The sequence below is a fragment of the Dendroctonus ponderosae genome, unplaced genomic scaffold (assembly GCF_020466585.1).
Source record: "Dendroctonus ponderosae isolate FM_Combo_2020 unplaced genomic scaffold, Dpon_F_20191213v2 Dpon_F_20191213_5, whole genome shotgun sequence".
NCBI lineage: Eukaryota > Metazoa > Arthropoda > Insecta > Coleoptera > Curculionidae > Dendroctonus > Dendroctonus ponderosae.
In genome coordinates this window covers 5,646,577-5,666,751 of record NW_026018715.1, presented here as the reverse complement: position 1 = coordinate 5,666,751, position 20,175 = coordinate 5,646,577, and the positions used below count along the sequence as shown (strand labels likewise).

Genomic DNA, 20,175 nt, shown 5'->3' with positions numbered 1-20,175 from the left:
GTCAAACATTATTCTCCAACAATTAAAATACTCAAATTGGCCAATTAATTTTTCTGCGTTTGAAAATGCAGTGATCAATTAGCCATTCCAGAACGCCCAGACTATATGCGATTGACAAAAGCTGATAAATTAATTCTCTGCTGCAAATAGCGAAAGGACATTTCCATTCGGCAAGTAAAGTTAGATTTATGCCCGAGCCGGTTCGGTAGGTATGTGAACCAAATAAAGTAAAATTAGTCGAGTAACTGAACCCCATCAACTGAAATGGCATAGGATAAAAAACCTACTGAGCTTAAACTGGATATATGGACCAAGCGGCCAGTTATCGGATACAACGATTTCCCTCGAGATTTACCGCTGGATATCAACCGAACAGTAAATAACACTGTTTCAGAAAATACAAATTAAAAAACAGAGCTTTTTAGTTTTCTTGTCAACTGCATAATAAATCAAGTACTTCTCCTAAAACTGCAAGTTATTATGACTTAAATCATAGCAAAGTGAATTAAGCAATTTGCACAATAAATTAGGCGTTACAACATTTTTTTAATTGTTCTTAAGAAGTAACACTGCCAATTGAGACGCCTAATTCTTCAAACTCTTCTTCGGTAACTTTACATTTCCATTATTTTAGGTTACTTTTTATTACCTTATATATTATTATCTTATATCTGTTCTGAAGGTATATTAACCTTCAGATATACTCATATCCAGATTATACTATATTAGTAAGTTATTTATTTTTATTAGTATATATTTCACAACACATTATGGTAAAATTTCGCTTACGAAACTTGCAACTTTCAATTATTTTGTAGGATATTTTTAGTCAATGAGTTAGTTTGGGTTAGTTTTTGTTCTCCAGGATTTATTGTTCCGAAGCTATCCTTATTTTCGAGTGTTAATCATCAGAGTTCCAAGTTTATTTTTCAACATTTGAGTTTAACTAAAAACCGATACATTTTGGAAAATATTATTTATTATTTTAAGTGCATTTATTTAACTAAATTCTTCCATGAGCAAATTAACCAAATGCCTGAAGTGGGAACTATTTGATTTTATCGCTTTTTTGGTATTCAATTAAACATGTTTCATAAAAGTAACCAAATGGAAACTTCACGGTTCATCTCCTTCTATCATGCCATTATTAAAATACAAGGTGTTTCATGGGAAAAGGGCATTAGTTTAATGCCCTCATGCATTCTACTTATGAAAATAAGTCCAGTTTGCTTCATAAATGACAATTTACAGGATGTTGAAATTTAATGCGAATTTACAGGATGTTGAAATTTAATTTGGAGATGTTTCAACGAAACTTTAAAGAAATCAATAGCTAGAAAGAAGGAATGTTTTATAAATCCTTAAATTTATGTGTCGCGTTTAATTCTCATTACCCTATCTATATACCTACGGTATAACTGAGTTGAAAAACACCCTTCAAATTTATGCCCTAATATAAGGGTTCGTTAACTTCTATTAGTCAGATTATAATACGCAGTATAGTTCTTATTTATTATGCCATGAAAATACCTTCTCTAAATATAGCATCGCGCATATCTTGTTAATTGAATTAGTAACATAAAAGACAAATTTCAAGGCAGGTCCCATACTCCAAATTTCCACTGTAATGTAAATTGATCGCTAAAGCAAATTTTAGCAATGCAGAACTTTTTAACTAATAAGTAAATTAAAAGCAATTGCAGGCAAATAACGAACAAAATAAGACCAAAGGAGAACAAAATAAAGTTCACTGATAATAATAATATATTTTAGTTCCTCACCATCGCCATCAATCAAATAACGTAAGATCAAATAATTAACTTTTTGGCAAACGCGATTTATTTGACCGGCAACAGACAATATTAAAAACCGTTTGCGTATAAAAGGAAACTAACCAACCGTTTCTCCATTTCTGGTCTTTTTATACATTTTCTGTTTAAATTATATCAAATATTAAATTGGACTTTCAGATTAAGCTGATTAAGAAGTTGTTGGGTTATCCTCGGTTGAGTTTAGCAAACTCAAAGCGCTGAAATAAATTGATTTAATATTTTAAATGAATACAGCGGAACTGGCAAAGAAACGAGAACATTTTTAACTATTAATAACTCCAGATTAAACTTGAAAATTTGAAAAATGCAATTCGCCCTTAAAGAATACTCACAAAAATGGAAATTTAACTGAAATTATATTCAACATCACAGCCTTTATATTGTTTTATAACAACTACTTGCAAGGCATTCCGAATATTTCATTATAACAATATGAATTTATTTGGAAGGTTTTTTGTACTTGCTGAATTTAATTAAAAAAAATTTCGTATGAGGTTGAATTTTTACGCCTAACATAGGAACGGATTAATGGAAATATTTCTTTTAAACTTTTGGTATATTTAAACTGTCTCATTATTTGTATCTGTTAAAGAAGGACCATGTGATTTTGAGCTTTAGAATACAATCAATTTGCGATTATAATTAAAGACAATTTTAAAATTTTTATTAAACCATTATTTCTGTTTTACATAAAGGTCTCGGGTGGTGTGAATTAATTGAATAAAGGTCTCCGACCTCAGCGCTATTGTAGGGCCAGATTGAGAGATCTTCTTTTTCTGCTGTATTCCTTAGCTGGATTACTGCTCGGGGTCGTATATTGTCTATTTGATATGATCAGCCTGCTTAAGTGGGTAAGTATTTCGATTTACATCAAAAGGACCGTCAATAGTTTTTTGATTTGTCATTCGGTATTAGTAACTCAATTTCATTATCGTTTCGTCCCAAATACTTTTCTACTTGTTATATTTGTGCTTTTCATTGTTTCTCGTTATTGTATGTGCTATATTTTTATTGTTTTTACTGCTGATTTTACCGTTCGCTTGGTCCATAACGCTTGGTTGACTGTTTCTGTGGCAATTAAGCAAATTTTAATTTGATTTGTAATCTCATATTGAGTTGTGAATAAGATGCATATGATTTTCAATAATTGGAGCTTTTCAGTGGAACCAGCGTGAGAAATAAGATTAAATCTATCATCTAAATAGAATATTTCAAATTCCTTCGTTGATCTTTGAGTCACCTCCAGCCTCCGTCCATACGGCCGCAAACTTATTATTCCGTTAGGAAAATATATACTTTATACAGAGAGCAAATCGAGTTTGGACGAAGCCAAATGTCTTCAATTCCTTATTAAGTTTTCAGTTCATAAGCTACTGCATAGTTTGGCAAATGGTGACTGAGGTTTGCATTCGCTATTCCGTTTTAGTAAAACATCTCACTGTTTTGCCTACAGTTTTTAAAATGTCGATATTCTCGCTGAAAAAGTCATACAAAATGCTTCATATTCTTTTGCGTCCTCAGTTGACATTGTATCTTATATGTTCTAAGAACATATTTTTGTTAAAGTAACTTATTTAAATGCTTCTTTTATTACGCGAATATATTTTCGGACAGATTAATTTTGTTTTTCTGATTTCATTTACTTCCTTTGTTGGTTGAATAGTTATAGGGTTATAGTTTCTGTTCTCTTAAATTTCGGCACTATATTTTTACTGACAGATTGAATGATGCTGCGTCTAAATGATTAGTAATTATTATTTTTATAATTTCTGATTTTAGTAGCTGATTTAATGTTTAACTCCGAAGCTCATACTATTTGTCATACGCATTTTTTCCAACATTAAAATTGACGTAATTCTTCAGTAAAAGACGGGCCATTAGCTGATTAGTCTAACTTCTTAAAAAACCGAAGACTTGGATCCTAAATTTCGACGCAACCAAATCAGTTTCATATAATAAAGTATAAACATTCTTCATACAAAATCAATGCTCCAAGAAGATGTTGATTTATAGAAATTGCTGCATCAAACGTGCGATGAGCTTTGTAGACTCATTCCTATTTAAATGGATCTATACGTACAAATTGTGAAAATTGAATGTAAAAAAGCTATACCGTTAGGGAATTGAAAATCCATACAAACATTACATAATTAAAATTATTAATCGGTCAGCGATTTCATTTAGAGCCTATACTGTAGCTACTAGATTACATTAACTACTATCGTTTTTCGCATCTGATCAATACGAGCATGAAATTTAAGCGGCGATCTACATAGAATTCAATTTTAGCATTCAACATTGTATGATGTGAAAACCGTTTTTATTAGTCGCATAAAAATAAATGCAGTTTCTGGCGGTTCCTAACGAACAATCGTAAAAAGTTTTCCACAGCATAACGAGTTGGATGCATGCATTTGAAAATTTGCGAGCTATTTTGAAATCTGAGAAAATATCAGTTAATCAACCAGACACATTCTCAGTGAAAAGTTAAGCGAAACTTTCCAGGCAGCAACAAAGTTTATAATTCGTGATTTAGCTCGAATAATTTGTTTTCATTGAAACTTTATAGCGACAGTCGATGTATTTGATGGCTTTTCGGTCTGGTTTGAAAAAAGCGACGGATTCTATTCAAATTGACCTCCGGTGCAATTTAACTGGCATGCACTGAGTAAGACAAATGTTGCCCTTTTTTTGACTCAATGCTTTTAAGTTGTTATTCTTCTCACTTACAAAGCCTTAAAGTTTGTATGCAAAGAAGCGTGGTGAAAAATCAGTTACTTACCAATAACAGTTAGGTGAATGAAATGACTGAGATGAGGAGTGCAGGAGATTTGGCACTCATAGACTCCTGAGTCCCTGTGTTGAGGATACTTGATTTGTAACGTCCAGTCTTCTGTGTGCGGTTCATGGATGGCTCGAAACCTCTGATCGCTTGTGTAAGTATACGGACCGACAGTCAGCAAATGAACGTCGCGATGTCGTACCCAAGACACCTGTAGAGACATCTGTAATAAGTTAAAATCGCCGTGGCAATTGCAGATATTTTACTTTTTTGGATTATATATTGGGTGTATCGACCTTGCGGTAAAGTAAAATTTCTCATAACTTCAATCATTTCTGAGCTTTTTCCACAAAAACCTTATAACCGATGATGGAAGTTAACGTGCAAAAACACTGTCAGTAATACAGGGTGTCCTTTAAGCTCATAATCAAAAGAATACTGATATATGTATTTTTTCGCTCTAATGAAGACCATATGACCCCAGAAAACTATCTCCGGCTAGTCAGCTATTGATGGTCAAGCTATGGTACGATGTATTTTACTGAAACTCGCTGTGAATCTCTTTCTATGTAGACTCGACTCACGTTTTTATGAAGTAATCGAGTTCATCCGTGCAAGCATGTGAATAATTCTTGAGTGTCTTGGTTCAATCATTTACATCCGATTTGCGTTCATCAGAAATCTCATGAAAAGGCGAAGTGAGTCTTCATCAACTCAAAAAATTGGTTGATTYCAGCCACCAAATAAAAAGTTCTGGAATTTTTTCTACCAAGACRCTCAATTCTTCACTTGCCCAAGGCGGATGAACTCGGTTGCTTCATAAAAACATGAGTCTACATAGAAACAAATTCACAGCTAGTTTTGTAAAAATTCGTGGTACCATACGAATATTTGAAAAAAGATGTGACTAAACAGATTGACTAAAAAGCTTCCAATATTATAGATTTGAAGAGATAAAAATAAGCGCCATTCTTCTGRAAGTGTTGTATGTGTGTTGGGGTAATACARAAAAMAAAAWTCTGTCAAAATATYTTGAAATAATTAAATGAGACACATACAACAATAWGTTTATTTGCACTTTCAATCGTTGTTTTCCTCATTAAAAAATGAGTAAAAATCCTATTGCTTCAATGTGTAAATCAGCACAGCTAATAAGCGAGTACTTTAATGAATGATAATTTTACTTATAGAATCAGACATTCCTAAGAATTTTTGATTAAATTAGAAAAACTCAATGGTTTAAAACATTTTTTAAAGTCGGATTCTTTAATCAACTTTGTTCAACCTTTATTACAATGCGTTCACTTATTACGTCAGTTATGTCGATCTAAATTTATAAAAAAATGTGCAAGCCTGGTCACACTTTTATGACCCATAAGTCAGTTTTCCTTGTCTAGAAGTTATTCCTTTTAAGTTACTGATCACTAACCGAAAGCATTAGTTTTGCCACAGTCCAAAACCGTTTTTTCCGTGGAACATTCTTAAAATATTGTCTTTTGCGTATTTGCACTAAGAAAAGTTTGCGACAGTATTTTTACTCCAGTTTTTTTAGTTTTCTCCAATGGAAAAGTAGATAATTTAATTTTAATATTAAGTTTGTATCTTCATAGAATGATGCAAGGCCTTAATGAACAATTACTTGTGAAAAACTGAAACTTTACGGAGTGAGCGGTAATGCTTTGAATGACTGAGGACATGTCTTCATATCTAAACAACACAATGGAGTTATTCATCATATTAAAAAATAGACAATCCCAAAAATCTAAACTTCGATCAAATCTCACTGGTTTGGGTCCAATAATACTTCGTATATTTATCTGTGATTTATACTCGAAGGTTGATCTTGATCTTGAATCTAACCAATCTGTAATACATTTTTCAAGTGATACTAACTTGATCATACAAGGTAAAGATGCAAATCAATTCCAAACGGATTGAAGAGTGCTTCTTAGTCCTTAATAGTTGATTTAATAGAAACGTCTTAATCATAAATTCTGAAAAAACGAATATTGTTTAAAAAAAACATCTCAATTCGAAGGGATTGAGGTTTTTGCTTGCAATGTTGGCAAACGTAGGCGTATCCTTCATTCAGTGTCGACTGAATCAGTCTGATGTTGTTAATTAAAAGGGAATTAAAGCTTTCAAGCCTATTTTACATTTATCGTTGACGTTCTGTTCAATTTTCCACTTTTCGTTACTATTATTGCCTGATTAAGTTTTTTGGTTCTCTCTGAACTTGCCGCTTCCAATCCCGTCTTTCTCAATGATTTTACTGAGCTACTTCTATTCTGTCGGTTTTGTTTCGTGTTTTTTCGGGTTCTTACTATTCTAGGTTCAATCATTCTTGGTTAAGTTTTCGTGAATATTTGGCACTTAAGCTTTAACACATTTCATAGTACAGACCAAGTATGTTTATCAACGTCTACTTCATGCGATATGTCTCCATCGTTTCCATTTCTTTTTCAATTTAAAGGTTTCTTTATTTCTTACCTTCTTCCAGGGGTTTTCGGCTGCCTGACTTCTTCCGTTGGCACTCCGATACTTTTAACTTTTAGGAACATCGTCGGATTATAGTTAATTATAACCGTGTTATACTCACTATGGATTAGTTCTGTTTACAAGAACGAAAGCTGTTGAATCTCGTCTCTCTGGTTGTTGCTGTTTTTCAAATATACAATTTTATTAAATGCCGTTTGAACAGTTGCTTATTGATTCTGCATGCCAAGATATATCTTATGGTGCTTCTTATGTCAAGGCAGCATTATGCTACCTTCACGGTCAATCCTCGTATTGAAATCATCAATCATTGTCTCTCTTCTTTCATTGTCTGGTAAATAGCATTATTTCTTCAATGTCTTTGCAATCATAAGAACTAATCTCATTTTTTACACGTTGAATTGGTTAGCGATTTTTAATTATTTAGGTGTCAAAACAGTTAAATAGCTCTAAGAATTGAAAGTGAAAATAAAATAGATTTTCGAATTCAATATAATAATTTTATTAAAGAAGAAAACTCCGTATGTCAAACGAATGCTAAAAATTTTCAAAAAAATGTTGTCTTTTCAAGTCAACCTTCGAAGTTGAATAGATTGAATAAAATGCAATTTCAAATACACAGTATTTTCCGCTTTCAAGGAGCTGAAAGAAGCTTCTTGATGGTACAAAATCATCCAAGTTTTGAGCCTTATTGTGACTTGAGTTTTTATAATAGCTTTTCATGTCATTGTATGTATCGTATAATATAAACGTCTATATGTATATTACAAATATGCAACCATGAAGAAGCGAAAACTCTGTATTATTTAATATATAAGGCTTTCTACTTAATATATTCTAATTCTTTTTTACCATAAGATTTTGATATTTAGACTATGATTATGTTCAATTGCCAAGTTTTGTGGCAAAAAAATTTGAGTAATTATTACTTTAAAATTGCTACGTCTTCTGTATAAGTTGAAAACTGTATAAGTTGAAATAAAAACAATGGAAATATGTTTTATATTGTTCAACCACGATCAAAGGCAAAACCTTTACGTGATAAATCCAATAATTCAGATCTTACATACACGAAAAGATGTTTGCGTTTAAAAATATAACGCGAAAAGCAGTTTTGACCCACAGTTTTGTGCACATTTTTTATTGATTGAGCAATAGCTTTTTATCTTTAATGCAATTGAGAAGCTACCAATTTACATGCAAAATAAGAAATACCTGTCGTTGCTACCTTTGTAATTTAGATGTAGTAGTTTGTCTATTTCCAATTATCTAGCAAAATGACAAGTTAACCATAAGTTATTTGAAAGCACTCTAGCAATAATAGGAAGAACTTTTTAGCAACTAATTTCAATGTTGGCAAATGTTATAAAAGCCAACCGAATGACTTTTCTTTAAATACATTGTGCTGTTTTAAATCGCTAATTTAGAGATATTGTTGCGCCGTTTATTGCAATGTAGCTGGTAGCTAACGCACTTTTGTTATCAAAGAAGCCACGAGAGCCCGTTAGAGGTTTCGTTACCGCATGTAGTTGTGGGTCAAAGGTGAATGGGTATAACCGGTGAAAGCGTTCAGCATAAGGTAAAAGCTTTCTCTATTGTGCCGAAAGTTTTAACGGGAAAACATTCTGTCAAGAGCAACCGAATGTTTTTAACAAGTTTACTGCTGGCTCAGGTAATTCACCGAGAATATGACCCCCGGCTTATTCGCAAACTTGATTTTCACTCAAAACGTTTCCATTGTATCTATTGTTTTGCTCAAACTCTTTATCCACTCCAATGGCGGGCCAACAATGACTCCGAAACTTAATATATTTACCCGATGTTGGAGGTCTTTTGAGTTGAAAAGGTGTGGCATTTCGGGATCGTTACTTTTTCAGCGGATCACGATTTGTTGTTCTTACGCAGCCAACTTAAAAAGACCACGTTACTTAGATCTGTTAAATACACAAATTCATTGTAGGGAGCTGACGTGCAAAACTAATTGGCTTTTAAATGAATAACACATTATAAATTAAAACTGTTAAAACTGTTGATAAATAATAAAAAGCTGCCCTAGAAGCTGTTGGAACAGACACAAAGGCCGAGATACAAGAGGATTATTATAGGAAGATTACACGTATATGAAACATATATATTTGTGGCATAAGTTTGAATATATTTATTGAAAAATGAAGTACACATCATAAGGTTATGAACGGAATAAGACATCGAACAATTGAGCGCCTCGGCTTTGCAGGCACAGACGTGCTCTTTCATGAAATTTTCAAGGACTGTTGGGCATAAATTTTGCGGAATTTCAGAGATGCAGCTTTGAATTTCATCTTTTAAGGCTTCAATCGCTGTTGGTTTGTTCACATAAACTTGTGACTTTAAAAAACCCCAAAGGAAAAAGTCCAAAGGCGTTAAATCTCATGATATGGGCGGCCAATGCTGATCTCCAAAACAAGAAGTAACACGACCACGAAATGACTTGTGAAGAACAGCGAGGGCCTAGATCTGGACATTCATGTACAGACGGAGTGTTTGTTATTAGACAGATAACCGAAAAGTCTATAGAGCATAATAAACCAGCATTCTTCTGTTTCATAGATCTGGAAAAGGCATTCGACCCGATAGGTTTGGAAGATATAGTGCATGTCCTCTATGACAGATGAATATCGAGTAATATCATCAGAGCTATTGAAGATATTTACCGAAATAACCGAATACGGACAAAGATATAAAACGAACTCACAGAACCAATAATCGCAGAGGGGTATACGACAAGGAGACTAACTGAGCCCAGTAATATTCAACATTATTATGGACGAAATAAAAAGACAAGATTGCAGGAAAAGAGAATATCGAAGCCGAATCGGTCGAGAGGTAAAAGTCCTATGCTACACTGATGATGCAGTTTTAATGGCGGAAAATGAAGATGATCTGCAGAGGCTTCTATGTACATTTAACACAATTGCAAAAAGGCTGGGGACGACAATATTAATGCCTAAGACGAAATGCATGACCACGTCTAAAACACCTCTGAGATATAAAATAGTGGTCGGTGCCAAGACAGTACATCAAGAGATGAAATTCAGATACCTGGAAATATAAATTTGAAGCTGAAAAGGATCAGGGGCACAAGCTATCAAAGCAAAAATAACGGCTTCACTAATCAACGATTCAAGATTTTGTAACAACCACATGAAAGCAGAAGTAAAAGCCCGTATTTATAAAACTGCTATAAGACCCATCTTGGCATATGCGGCAGAAACAAGATCCGAAACAAAAAAAAGGCAAATTATGGAAACAATAGAGATGAAGATAGTTCGAAGACTATCTGGAAAACTCTGCGGGACAAGGAAAGAAGCGCGGATATGAAACAAGCATGCCAGATCGAGAATATCGACCATTGGGTACTCAGCAGAAAAATTGAACGGAATGACCATATCACACGCATGGCAGAAGAACGAATAGTGAACATTGCCAGAGACGAATCATCTCCGGGGAAGCGAAGCACAGGAAGGCCACGAAAACGTTGGAGTGACAATCTACCTCCATAAAACGAGTTACTTTGAAGAACAGGCATTGTGTCTAATTGGAAGAAATAAGAACAGAGTATTTGTTACAAAAACTTCTCATCACCGAATTAACACTGAATATGATGCCAATTTTAAAATGGATAATGAAAGTTATTTTACCTTTGCTGACTGTCGTTTTCATTCCGCAACACGCCAGATTATTAAAACATTCAGTTTTCAAATATGCACATATCAAACTAGAATTAATCTTACTCTCTCATTCTGTATTGTAAGTATCAAATCTGATAAATGGAAATCATAACGATGTTATGTCCGATGGCATGCAAAACTGAAAACTGAAAAATGGATATAGTAATTTCGCAATATAATGTTAAAATGCAAACCCGCCATTATAATGGTCCCACAGGTCGTAATATGCAAAGCAGTCATAAACTGAATCTGATATTATTGGAACATGGGAAATATTTAGCTTTAAATTTGCAATTCAAAGTAACAAAATAATGATGCTGATTCACAGTTTTACGTTCAATGTTAATTAATACGTCTATTTTTGATTTGCGATCCAAAATTTGTTTCGGCAAATATAGACGATTACTTTATGCTAATTCAAACTAAACGTTTCGTTCGTGTGAGCGGCCAGCATCCTCCCAAAAAATGTTAGAGCGCTAGGAAAAAGAGTAGTTTTGTCAATTTTTTTTAGGTTTTTAGTATAAACTAGACTAAACCAATCATTGGAAAGCTATCTATTCAGCTTCATCAACATCACAGTTTAATGGCTTGCGGTATTGCTTAAAGTTTGTACCATATGAACCGGAGCTCATGAGCGAGCTTTTGGAAAGTGCGTGTTTTGTAATTTACAGTTTCTCAGTTAGATCTTTTGTGGTCTGCGCCTTGCTATAATCGGCTTCTTCGCTGTTCCGTCGTGCATATATCAATCTGCACTACATGAAATTCTATAAACTTCCGCGGCGTTTTAGAATTTTCAATCTTTTGACGAGTTTAAACTGTGCTGAACCGTTTAAGTCGGTTTAAACATAATTTGAAGTCTGTCCAGAATTTTGCCAATTGTAATCGGTTTGTAACGTATTTAGTGTCTGACAGGATAGATTTCTTTCGCCTTCACAGAACATACCTGGGATAAATTTGCTTTTAGGTATCCAGCAATTTTATTATGTGCTGTTAGAACGGGCATTCTTGGTTTTAGAGCGTGTTTCAAACAAATGTAAGCTACCGTTCATTACAAAATTAATGCAATGTGCAAAATTATCTTCTGTAAGTAACAAGTGATTTGACGAAAAAATGTCATCGACCAATTGGTCCTTCAGGCGATGTTATTAAGTAAGCTGATTGCTTCAGTGAATATTTAAACTGTGTTGTCAAGGAGCATTTCTACTTGTCTGTTTCCAGTAAGTTTCTTATAATGTGAAGTATATATTTTGGTGCTTGAGGTTCCCCAATTTAAAACTGTATTCCCATGGGCCTAATATTATCAAAGGTCTTGTTGATGCCRMKGARATCTWGMMGTTCKGCTGCCRTTYTWACTCACGTATGTATGTTATTTGTCAAGAAYRTKTTWSTYMSTWGARGKMGWAWTGGTAWSYCKCATGAGTTGAGACCAMCTGTGGTTTATGTTTACCTCACAATATAATGAAAAATTATAATTCATTATAAGACAATTATTAATTAATAACAAAAATTTRCACAATTATATAAAACGGGTGTTTTGCAATAAGTGTCGGACATTTTATAAGGAGGTTCCTCAAAGATCATTAAATCTGTTTTATTTATATTTTGTATTATTGTTCTATTTTATTGTATCCATTCTCCTGTATCATTCTCTTTGCATATAAATTGTATTTCAGATTTTCTGTGGAATTAAAGCATAATTTGAGTTTGAATAAAAAGTTCACATAGGTATGGGTTAGTTTGGGTTAGTTAAATTAAACTGTTTGAATCTAGTAAATTTTGAAATAATATCGATATTTGCACCAGACTTGGAATTTGGAGGTTCTGTAACATGAAAAACTTAAATTTGCTTTCACATGATGAGGGCGCTACCTACAATATTTTTATCTTTTGAAAGGTAAGCCATTTGTGCATGCTTACATCGCTTTTTTCTGCAACGTCTTAATCATTTTCACGTAAAGAAGGTGTTCTGATAAAAGTCGCTATGAACAACTGTTTTCGATATATTTTCGTATAAAATAATCGATAAGTATATTCTTCAAAAAGTGAAACTATTTAAACATACAAGCTTTAACTTATTGATGAAAAAATGACTCAAATGATGAACTTTTTTGTTTTTTTTTGTGCTACAATGTTATATAAAAATTACTTAAAACTAACCAACATTAACATTAATATTTACACCCTGTAGCTAGATAGGTAAGGCCTTGCAGACCCATGCCTATATGGACTTTTATCTTAAAAATAGCTGAGGTATCGCCCTGTAAAATACACTTATTAAGAAACTATAGATGTAATAATAGTTTTGATAAGTGTAGTGCTAAAAATATGGCAAATAAATTGAAAATTACATTTAATTACCAATATTTCATAAAAGAGCAGCATTCCAACTAATATAAAAAACAATGGACCCCGTATTGCAATTGTCTGCTGATATTCCGCACCTATCCGGTGCAGTATACACTCATATTACATAGGTAAACAATAGCAAAACGTGAAACCGAACCACTGTGTGCGTAAAACAGACAGGTATAATTGAAATAGCCGATAAGCTATTTTTAATAATTACAGATGCGTTTTCATTGTAATTAGTGCGATTTGTTGATTGGAATTTTAGAGCTTCTGAAATTACTTTAAAAGTTTGAAAAGTTACGCAAAAATCGTTTTTACGATAGCTTTCTAGTATAATGCATGGGGTGGACAAAAATATTATACTACAGAAATTCACAATAGGGAATGTCGAAGTAAATTTTATTAAGGTATCTCTAAATTTGGAAGAATAAGGCAATCTGATTTGTGAACAATTCGGCGCAAAAGACGATGAAAAAGCGACCAGAATTTTTTGTGACCTATTGTCTGTGCCCGAGGTATTGAACTTACTTGAATTGATAAAATATGGCGATTTGAATTTCTTCTTATCAGCACAGACAAAACCATGTATGTGCAGGTGCAATACGCAATGTGTAGTTATTATTAAAGCTGCTCCATGTGATCAACGGATTGTGCAATGCATAGCTCAAACCCCTTTTGTAGCTCTCGCCTTATTTTCACCTCAACAGACGCGGCCTCATTAATTTTTTCTCGCCTGTATAAGTAGTGTAATAAGTAAATGATTTCACATGTGACATGAAAAAGTCTAACAGGTTCAGGTCTGAAGATCCTGATGACCAACCCAGGGCCCCACCATGACCTAGCCATCGATTTGTATGTTTTTTATTGGGAAAATGAGTGACACTTCTTCCGAAATGGACCGGAGCACTGCCTTGATGGAAGAACATTGCTTTTCTAATTCGATGAAAAATTTCCTCAAGTGGTGATCTGAAAACGATTTATACATCCCAGTGCTCCAATTTCCGTCATAAAGATAGGATTCAATACCTTTAGTATTAATTATTCTGGCCCAAAGGTTTAGGCGTTCCCGGAGTAGCATGAAAGTTTTTGATTAACCCATGATTATTGAGTGAATTGTCCAATTTAACAATTCGAAAAAGCACCAGCCAAGAAAATTCGGGTAGAGCATTATCTTGCATTAACGAGAAGTCTTCTTAAATTACGTGGAACATCTTGATGCAATAAGAAAATGCAATTGGAGAAATTGTTAATACATTTGGCTGTTAATTTGGCAGGAAGTGCTAATGGTCTTATCAGAGTGCCACATGTGAGTATTTCGCCAGTGAAAAACGCAAGAAAGGGCTTATAAAATATATAATTTATCTGGATCTCTTCCTGGGGATGGGTTATAACAATACTTAAAGAATTGAAATATTCGAAGGAAAAGATAATATTCAGTTTTGTTCTGACTAGGGTCATTTTTCGAGCTCTCATACCTATTACAAAAAGCGAGCGTTCGTTCAATTAATTTTTTTTCAAAACAAACCGAAACATTGATGTCAAACGAGAATACTTAATTTATGTAAAAATTATTGTTAATAAATGACTTTGTATATTAATATAGTCTATAAGTTTATTATAAATATAAAAATATTTCATATTGGTCCTAAATTTTCTGCTTTTTTTAGTCTCAGCATCTGATGTTCAATGCGATTTATTATATTACGTTATTTAGATATGGTTAGAAACTTGCACCTGGGTGATCTCAACCAATTGATGGGGCAAGTTTTTCAAAGTCTGCCGGGGGGCAAAAGAGTTGGGCGTGATGAAGCCAATTCTGTAAAAACTGGTTGTTACTACAATGCAACAGTTTCATAAGACTTTCAGAGTTAAAATGTCTCAGACATTTCAAGCGCCATTGTTTGTAATATTCGGCATCCGGCAAAATCTTTTCAACACGACTTTCTGTGTTTACTCGAAAACATTTCATAAAGGATTATTTTCTATTGTACAACTTTTCTATTCGGGCACATTTAATAGCAAACCTCGCTTGAGTATACAAACCTGAATAAATTTTTGATTCTCTTACAAAGTTAACATTTATTTAATTGCCTGTATGCACCAACGATTCATTATTTTCATAATGTAATATTTGACGCAACTATTAAATTGCATTAATTTATATTTAAATATTATAATTTATCGATATAGAAGAGAAAATCAAAATTGGATCAGCGTCAATGAACAAAAGCGGAAGCGAAAACCGAATCGTTTCACGTGCGCATTAATTTTGCCGATTATTTATCATGCAGTTCATATTTATTAAATTGTACACTATTGTAATAGTAAATAATCGAAATGTCTAGTTAATTGCCTCATGACCTGATTGACTACAAAAGTCATAAGCAAGATGCAAACTACCATTTTTCTGGGTCAAACTGGACGAAACAACACTGTTGATGTTCGGGTCCATTCCAAAATTTAAGTGCAACTTACCCCAATTTACATGTAGATTTATCTTAGAATGTAATGTAGGCAAAATATGTTGATTTGGGGCATCCGACGTGATTTCGCATTACTAAGGAGGGCTCTACGAGTCTTGGTTAAAGTAGATTATAGAGCAGATTGCAACGAAAACTGAGTTAAATACAACGCGCTAGTGGTCACATCATGATTTATTTTTCATGTACATGAAATTCTCATATTACATAAAAAATAAACAGAGTATACAAGGTGGTTTAAAATTTGCGCCAGTTTTCTATAAAAGCTATAAAATCTATGGGCATTAAAAACAGGACAAACTTATACAAACAAGATTTACAACAAAAGCATGTCTCTACTTTTGTCTTTTCATTAGGACGTTTTTAATGTAAAGGGGAAACTGTTTATTGGATATGTCGAATAGTGATATTGTTCCGATTGTAAAATATAGTTATGGTAAGTTCAAAATAGCAGATTTGTCCATAAAAGCCTTAAATGTATAGGTATTTTCTTCAATTACTTTTATTGAGGGCTTATATAATTGCAGTAAAGAGCAAAAAGCGGAATATTTTATCCAGAACTTGAGTAATTTCCAATCCTATAAACTGTGAAAGTATATTATTTGCTATTTCTTTCGAACGACGTACTCAACTCGATTATCGAGATATTCAGGCTGTTTTAATACAAAATATGAAGTGAAATTTGAAGAACAGAATAATGGGTTTACATTTATTGTCCTAGTTGAAAATTGTGAGTGTGAAAAAAGTTGAGATTTGTGGGCTATGAGCCCGCAAATCGAAAAGGATCTATCGGCATTTCTCATCAGCACCAAGTAAAATTATCGGAATGCTTTAGAAGCATCTTTGAAAATATCCCTAATCCTTCCATCCATCATTTCTTCTATTCTGAAGTAGAGTAACGGATTTGACACTATTGGCCATCTCAAGATGCAAGCAAGAAAATGTTATACAGAATTTTAATTTTACTTAGCTTAGCTACTATTAAATTCTCCAAAAAATATTAGTAGTTTCTATTAAAATTTGGATCTAACTTACTGATTTCTCAACAGAGTTCAGAACAATGTATGTCAAGACCTAAAGTGGATTTTGAACATACAGCTGCTGAGAATATGGTCAAAGGCCATAAGGGGATCAACACCGTAAAATCCATACAGGTAAACCTAGGTATGATGTTATTGAAAAGAACGAATTAAAACGATTGTATCAATACACCATCCAAACAAACAATGTAAAAAGAACTCAAGAAAGGCGAGAATAGTGTTTTGTAGCCATAATTGAAAGAGTTTAGAATTGACTTCTCCAGTAGTTTCCAAGTGCATAAGGTAATCTTAACTCACTGTTAGCTTCACTCCTTAACAAATTTAGCAATGAAGATTTAGCAATATTCAACAAAGCATTTAGATGGGGAAAAATAATAAGTGGTCAATACGTGTAAAGTCTATAGTAGTCAATAATTAAACTGGCTAGCTCGCAAATGACCAGACATAATTATCTTGAAGAAACAAAAGAGGACAGTCCCAAGGAAAGAAAACTATATTTTATGACCAAAAAGAGAAGCAAATTCCCAGTATGAATATTAAAACTGCAAGCAAATTGCAAAAGCAACTCAACTTAAAATAAATAAAAAATCATATTGGCAGATATTATTAGAGCTAAAAATATGCTCTTCATTGCCTACCATCGATCTATACGAATTCTGCAACGCATCTAAAACAAAGCTGGTTCAAAATATAGGTTCATTTTTAACTGGATGAAAGACAATAAATATATTTCCAGAACCTTATGGCAATCACCTAACAAGTGGTTTTCCATATAAAAAAGATGACCATTAAATTTCCTATTCCGATCATGTCAAATACGTAAGCCTTGAAGCGATAAAAATGTGGTCAATCCGTTCGTGCGATCGAAAAACTCATCAATTTTTAAGACACAAAACCATAGTTCCGTCATCAATCTTCGACTCTCATCCGGCCCCGTCATATTTTCGGATAGACCTCCAGGAAATTACTTAATTATTTTTCCCAACACACCGAGACCGGGTAAATAAGTTCCTTATCGGCAATCTCTTGAAGTGTTCTAATGAGATTTACTGACCTTTTTTTAATTTTCCCTTGAATTAGTTAGCTAAAGTGAAAAAGCTGATATTTGATTTTAATAGATTTCAGTTCCTACGAGAAAGAAGGCATTCTGTAGTTCATGATAAAATACAACTTTCTAAAGCAGGAGGCAATTTTGAAATATGGACTTATTTAAAATCCGCGTAATTTCGGCCAGTGGTCGCTTATGTACATGAAAAGAACGAAAAATTGATATAAAATGTGAGTGTAGCTTTTGCAAATGGAAAGCATATTTTGCAAAACTTGCTTAAACTTAAACTTGAACATTTAATCGTATTTTTGGTTAGAATTTAAATTGTGCTCTTCTGAATTTAAAATGTATAACAATGTCAAACATGCATCAATTTAGCCAACCTTTTGTAGTCAGGAAATCGGCCAAATATTCGATATTATTTCAAGAACCCGAAAGCTGTCAACAACAGTGAAAGTAGCCGGAACTGACTTGAAACTTGAACAACTGACAAATTGAAGTGGAGCATATATAAAGTTTCCCTTTCTTGTGGAAACTCAACTCTAACTAGGTCCAATATTCTACGTAAAAATGCGCGAATCAACATGCACAATGTGTGGTTTACTACAAGAAAATTTATGCTGCTGAGAAAGTGAAAGTTAAATTTTCAACTGCATTTAATTGTTGAAGTCATACTGGAGGAACTGCTGATAGAGGGCGGTGAAAATTTAGTTGAGTTTCTAGAACCAGCATCATAAAGAAGCCGGTGAATCTATCAAAACGTTTAGGGAATTCAGATCAGTATAGTCCAACATCAAGGCAAACGCTTTGATCAAGCAAGGCAGCTTTTGAAGAAAATTTGCATAAAAAAATAGTTTCTAGAAGAGCCAGAATCTAGAAGAATCTAGAAGAGAAAAAATATCTACATTTTTTTATCAGAAACTTTGAAGAAATACATTTTTCGAGCGCTGATAAAATTAAAATTGGAAGCTCCTATTACTCCTTATCACTTAATCCCGTTGATACTGCTATTTAATTTTACCTGTGACCATGTTTGACTTCCGAAAGCAGCAATACGTATTTACGTTATGTTAGTGATAAAAATAAAATTACAAATCTCCGTTTGTTTCTGAAAAGCATGTTTTTTTATCATTTTATTTGTAGGCTCCAGGTAACGTCAGAAAACATCTACAGAAGAAGGACGGCAGTTTTGAATCACTTTGTGTGAGGATGAAATTAAAACGTTTAAAATGAACGAAAATATAAAACAATTCCAAATTGAGATCAGCTAGTTATGAAATCTAGACTAATTTTGAAAATAAACATATTGTGAAAAAAGTGAAAGTTTTTGAAGTGTGGAAAACTTTCAATTGCTCTTGCGAGCTTTTTTAAGTAGGAAGCAAACACTAATAAATAGAAACGATATCATCTTCTCACCAAATAGAAAATTGGATGCAACGGAAGGCAAACCGGACGGTGAAGCAGCGAAACTAACGTTAACAGAGTTTTAATTTTCGACGCTATTAAGCGATTTTCTCAACAAAACATCATTACCCCTATATTTTTTCTGTTTCCACTGTTATCTTCTGTCTATCTCATGGTTTTCTTTACTCTATTTTAGAAACTCTGGACAAAAAATATTTGCAAACAATCGGCCATATTTCTCTTTCGCATAGAAGTTGAACCGATCCTTTGCTCCTCGGTGGAGAGTTGATCTCGTATTTGTAAATGCCAACATAAATAATTTTTGTCGTTTGCTGGCTCTCAGCGTACACATGACCTTTTCAATCGTTGTCCTCCGTCCAAATTTATTGTTTGTGTCCCCTTTTGTTTTCAGCGACTTTGACAAATGCGGATAACTGTTTTCAAAAGCTCTTTACCAGAGGATGTTATGTATGGAAGTGTTCCATTTGTTCCGAGTGGTCACTTTATTGCGATTTTTTGTCCATGGTTTTTTTCCGAAACAAAATATAACGAAGCTAATTGTATTAATTGAGCTATTTTATCAAACAAATCATATGCTTTTAACACTGGTGGAGTAAAGAAAACAATTATTTACCAAATAATTGGTATCTTTCTTTTTTGGTATCAATTTTCCCGATAAAAGTAATTATTAAAACTAGTGAAGTCAGTTTCAATAATATTACTTAAAGGTTAGTAAAGCATTCTGCAAAAGTTGAATCTAAACCAAACGGTTTTGAATTTGCTACGATTTACCTGTTCATGTAGAAGAAAAGCTTTTCGACGTTACATTGATTTTTAACGTTACATTAACTATTTTAAGAGCTGTTTTGCAACCCGGTGAACTCAATATCTGAGTAAACAAAAAAATGTTCTTTCATATATCAAATAATGTTAATTTACCTTTACGTCGAATTTTTATATATTTTTTGTGAGCTTCTTTTACATTTACTATAGCTATTTTTATATATAAATTAAATTTCGATTTAAGAAAAGGC

At 33.2% G+C, this 20,175-nt stretch overlaps 1 protein-coding gene across 2 annotated transcripts in view; it reads right to left on the bottom strand.

Annotated features, from left to right (window-relative positions):
- LOC125504445 (hemicentin-2-like) overlaps positions 1-20,175 on the bottom strand; it is a 387,752-nt gene that overhangs the window by 39,084 nt on the left and 328,493 nt on the right. Inside the window, exon 3 of one of the 2 annotated variants that reach the window (XM_048666409.1) lies at positions 4,615-4,837. In XM_048666409.1, coding sequence (XP_048522366.1) covers positions 4,615-4,837 — 223 coding nt within the window. The remainder of the gene's footprint in view (positions 1-4,614; positions 4,838-20,175) is intronic. The other variant, XM_048666410.1, reaches the window with a different exon arrangement.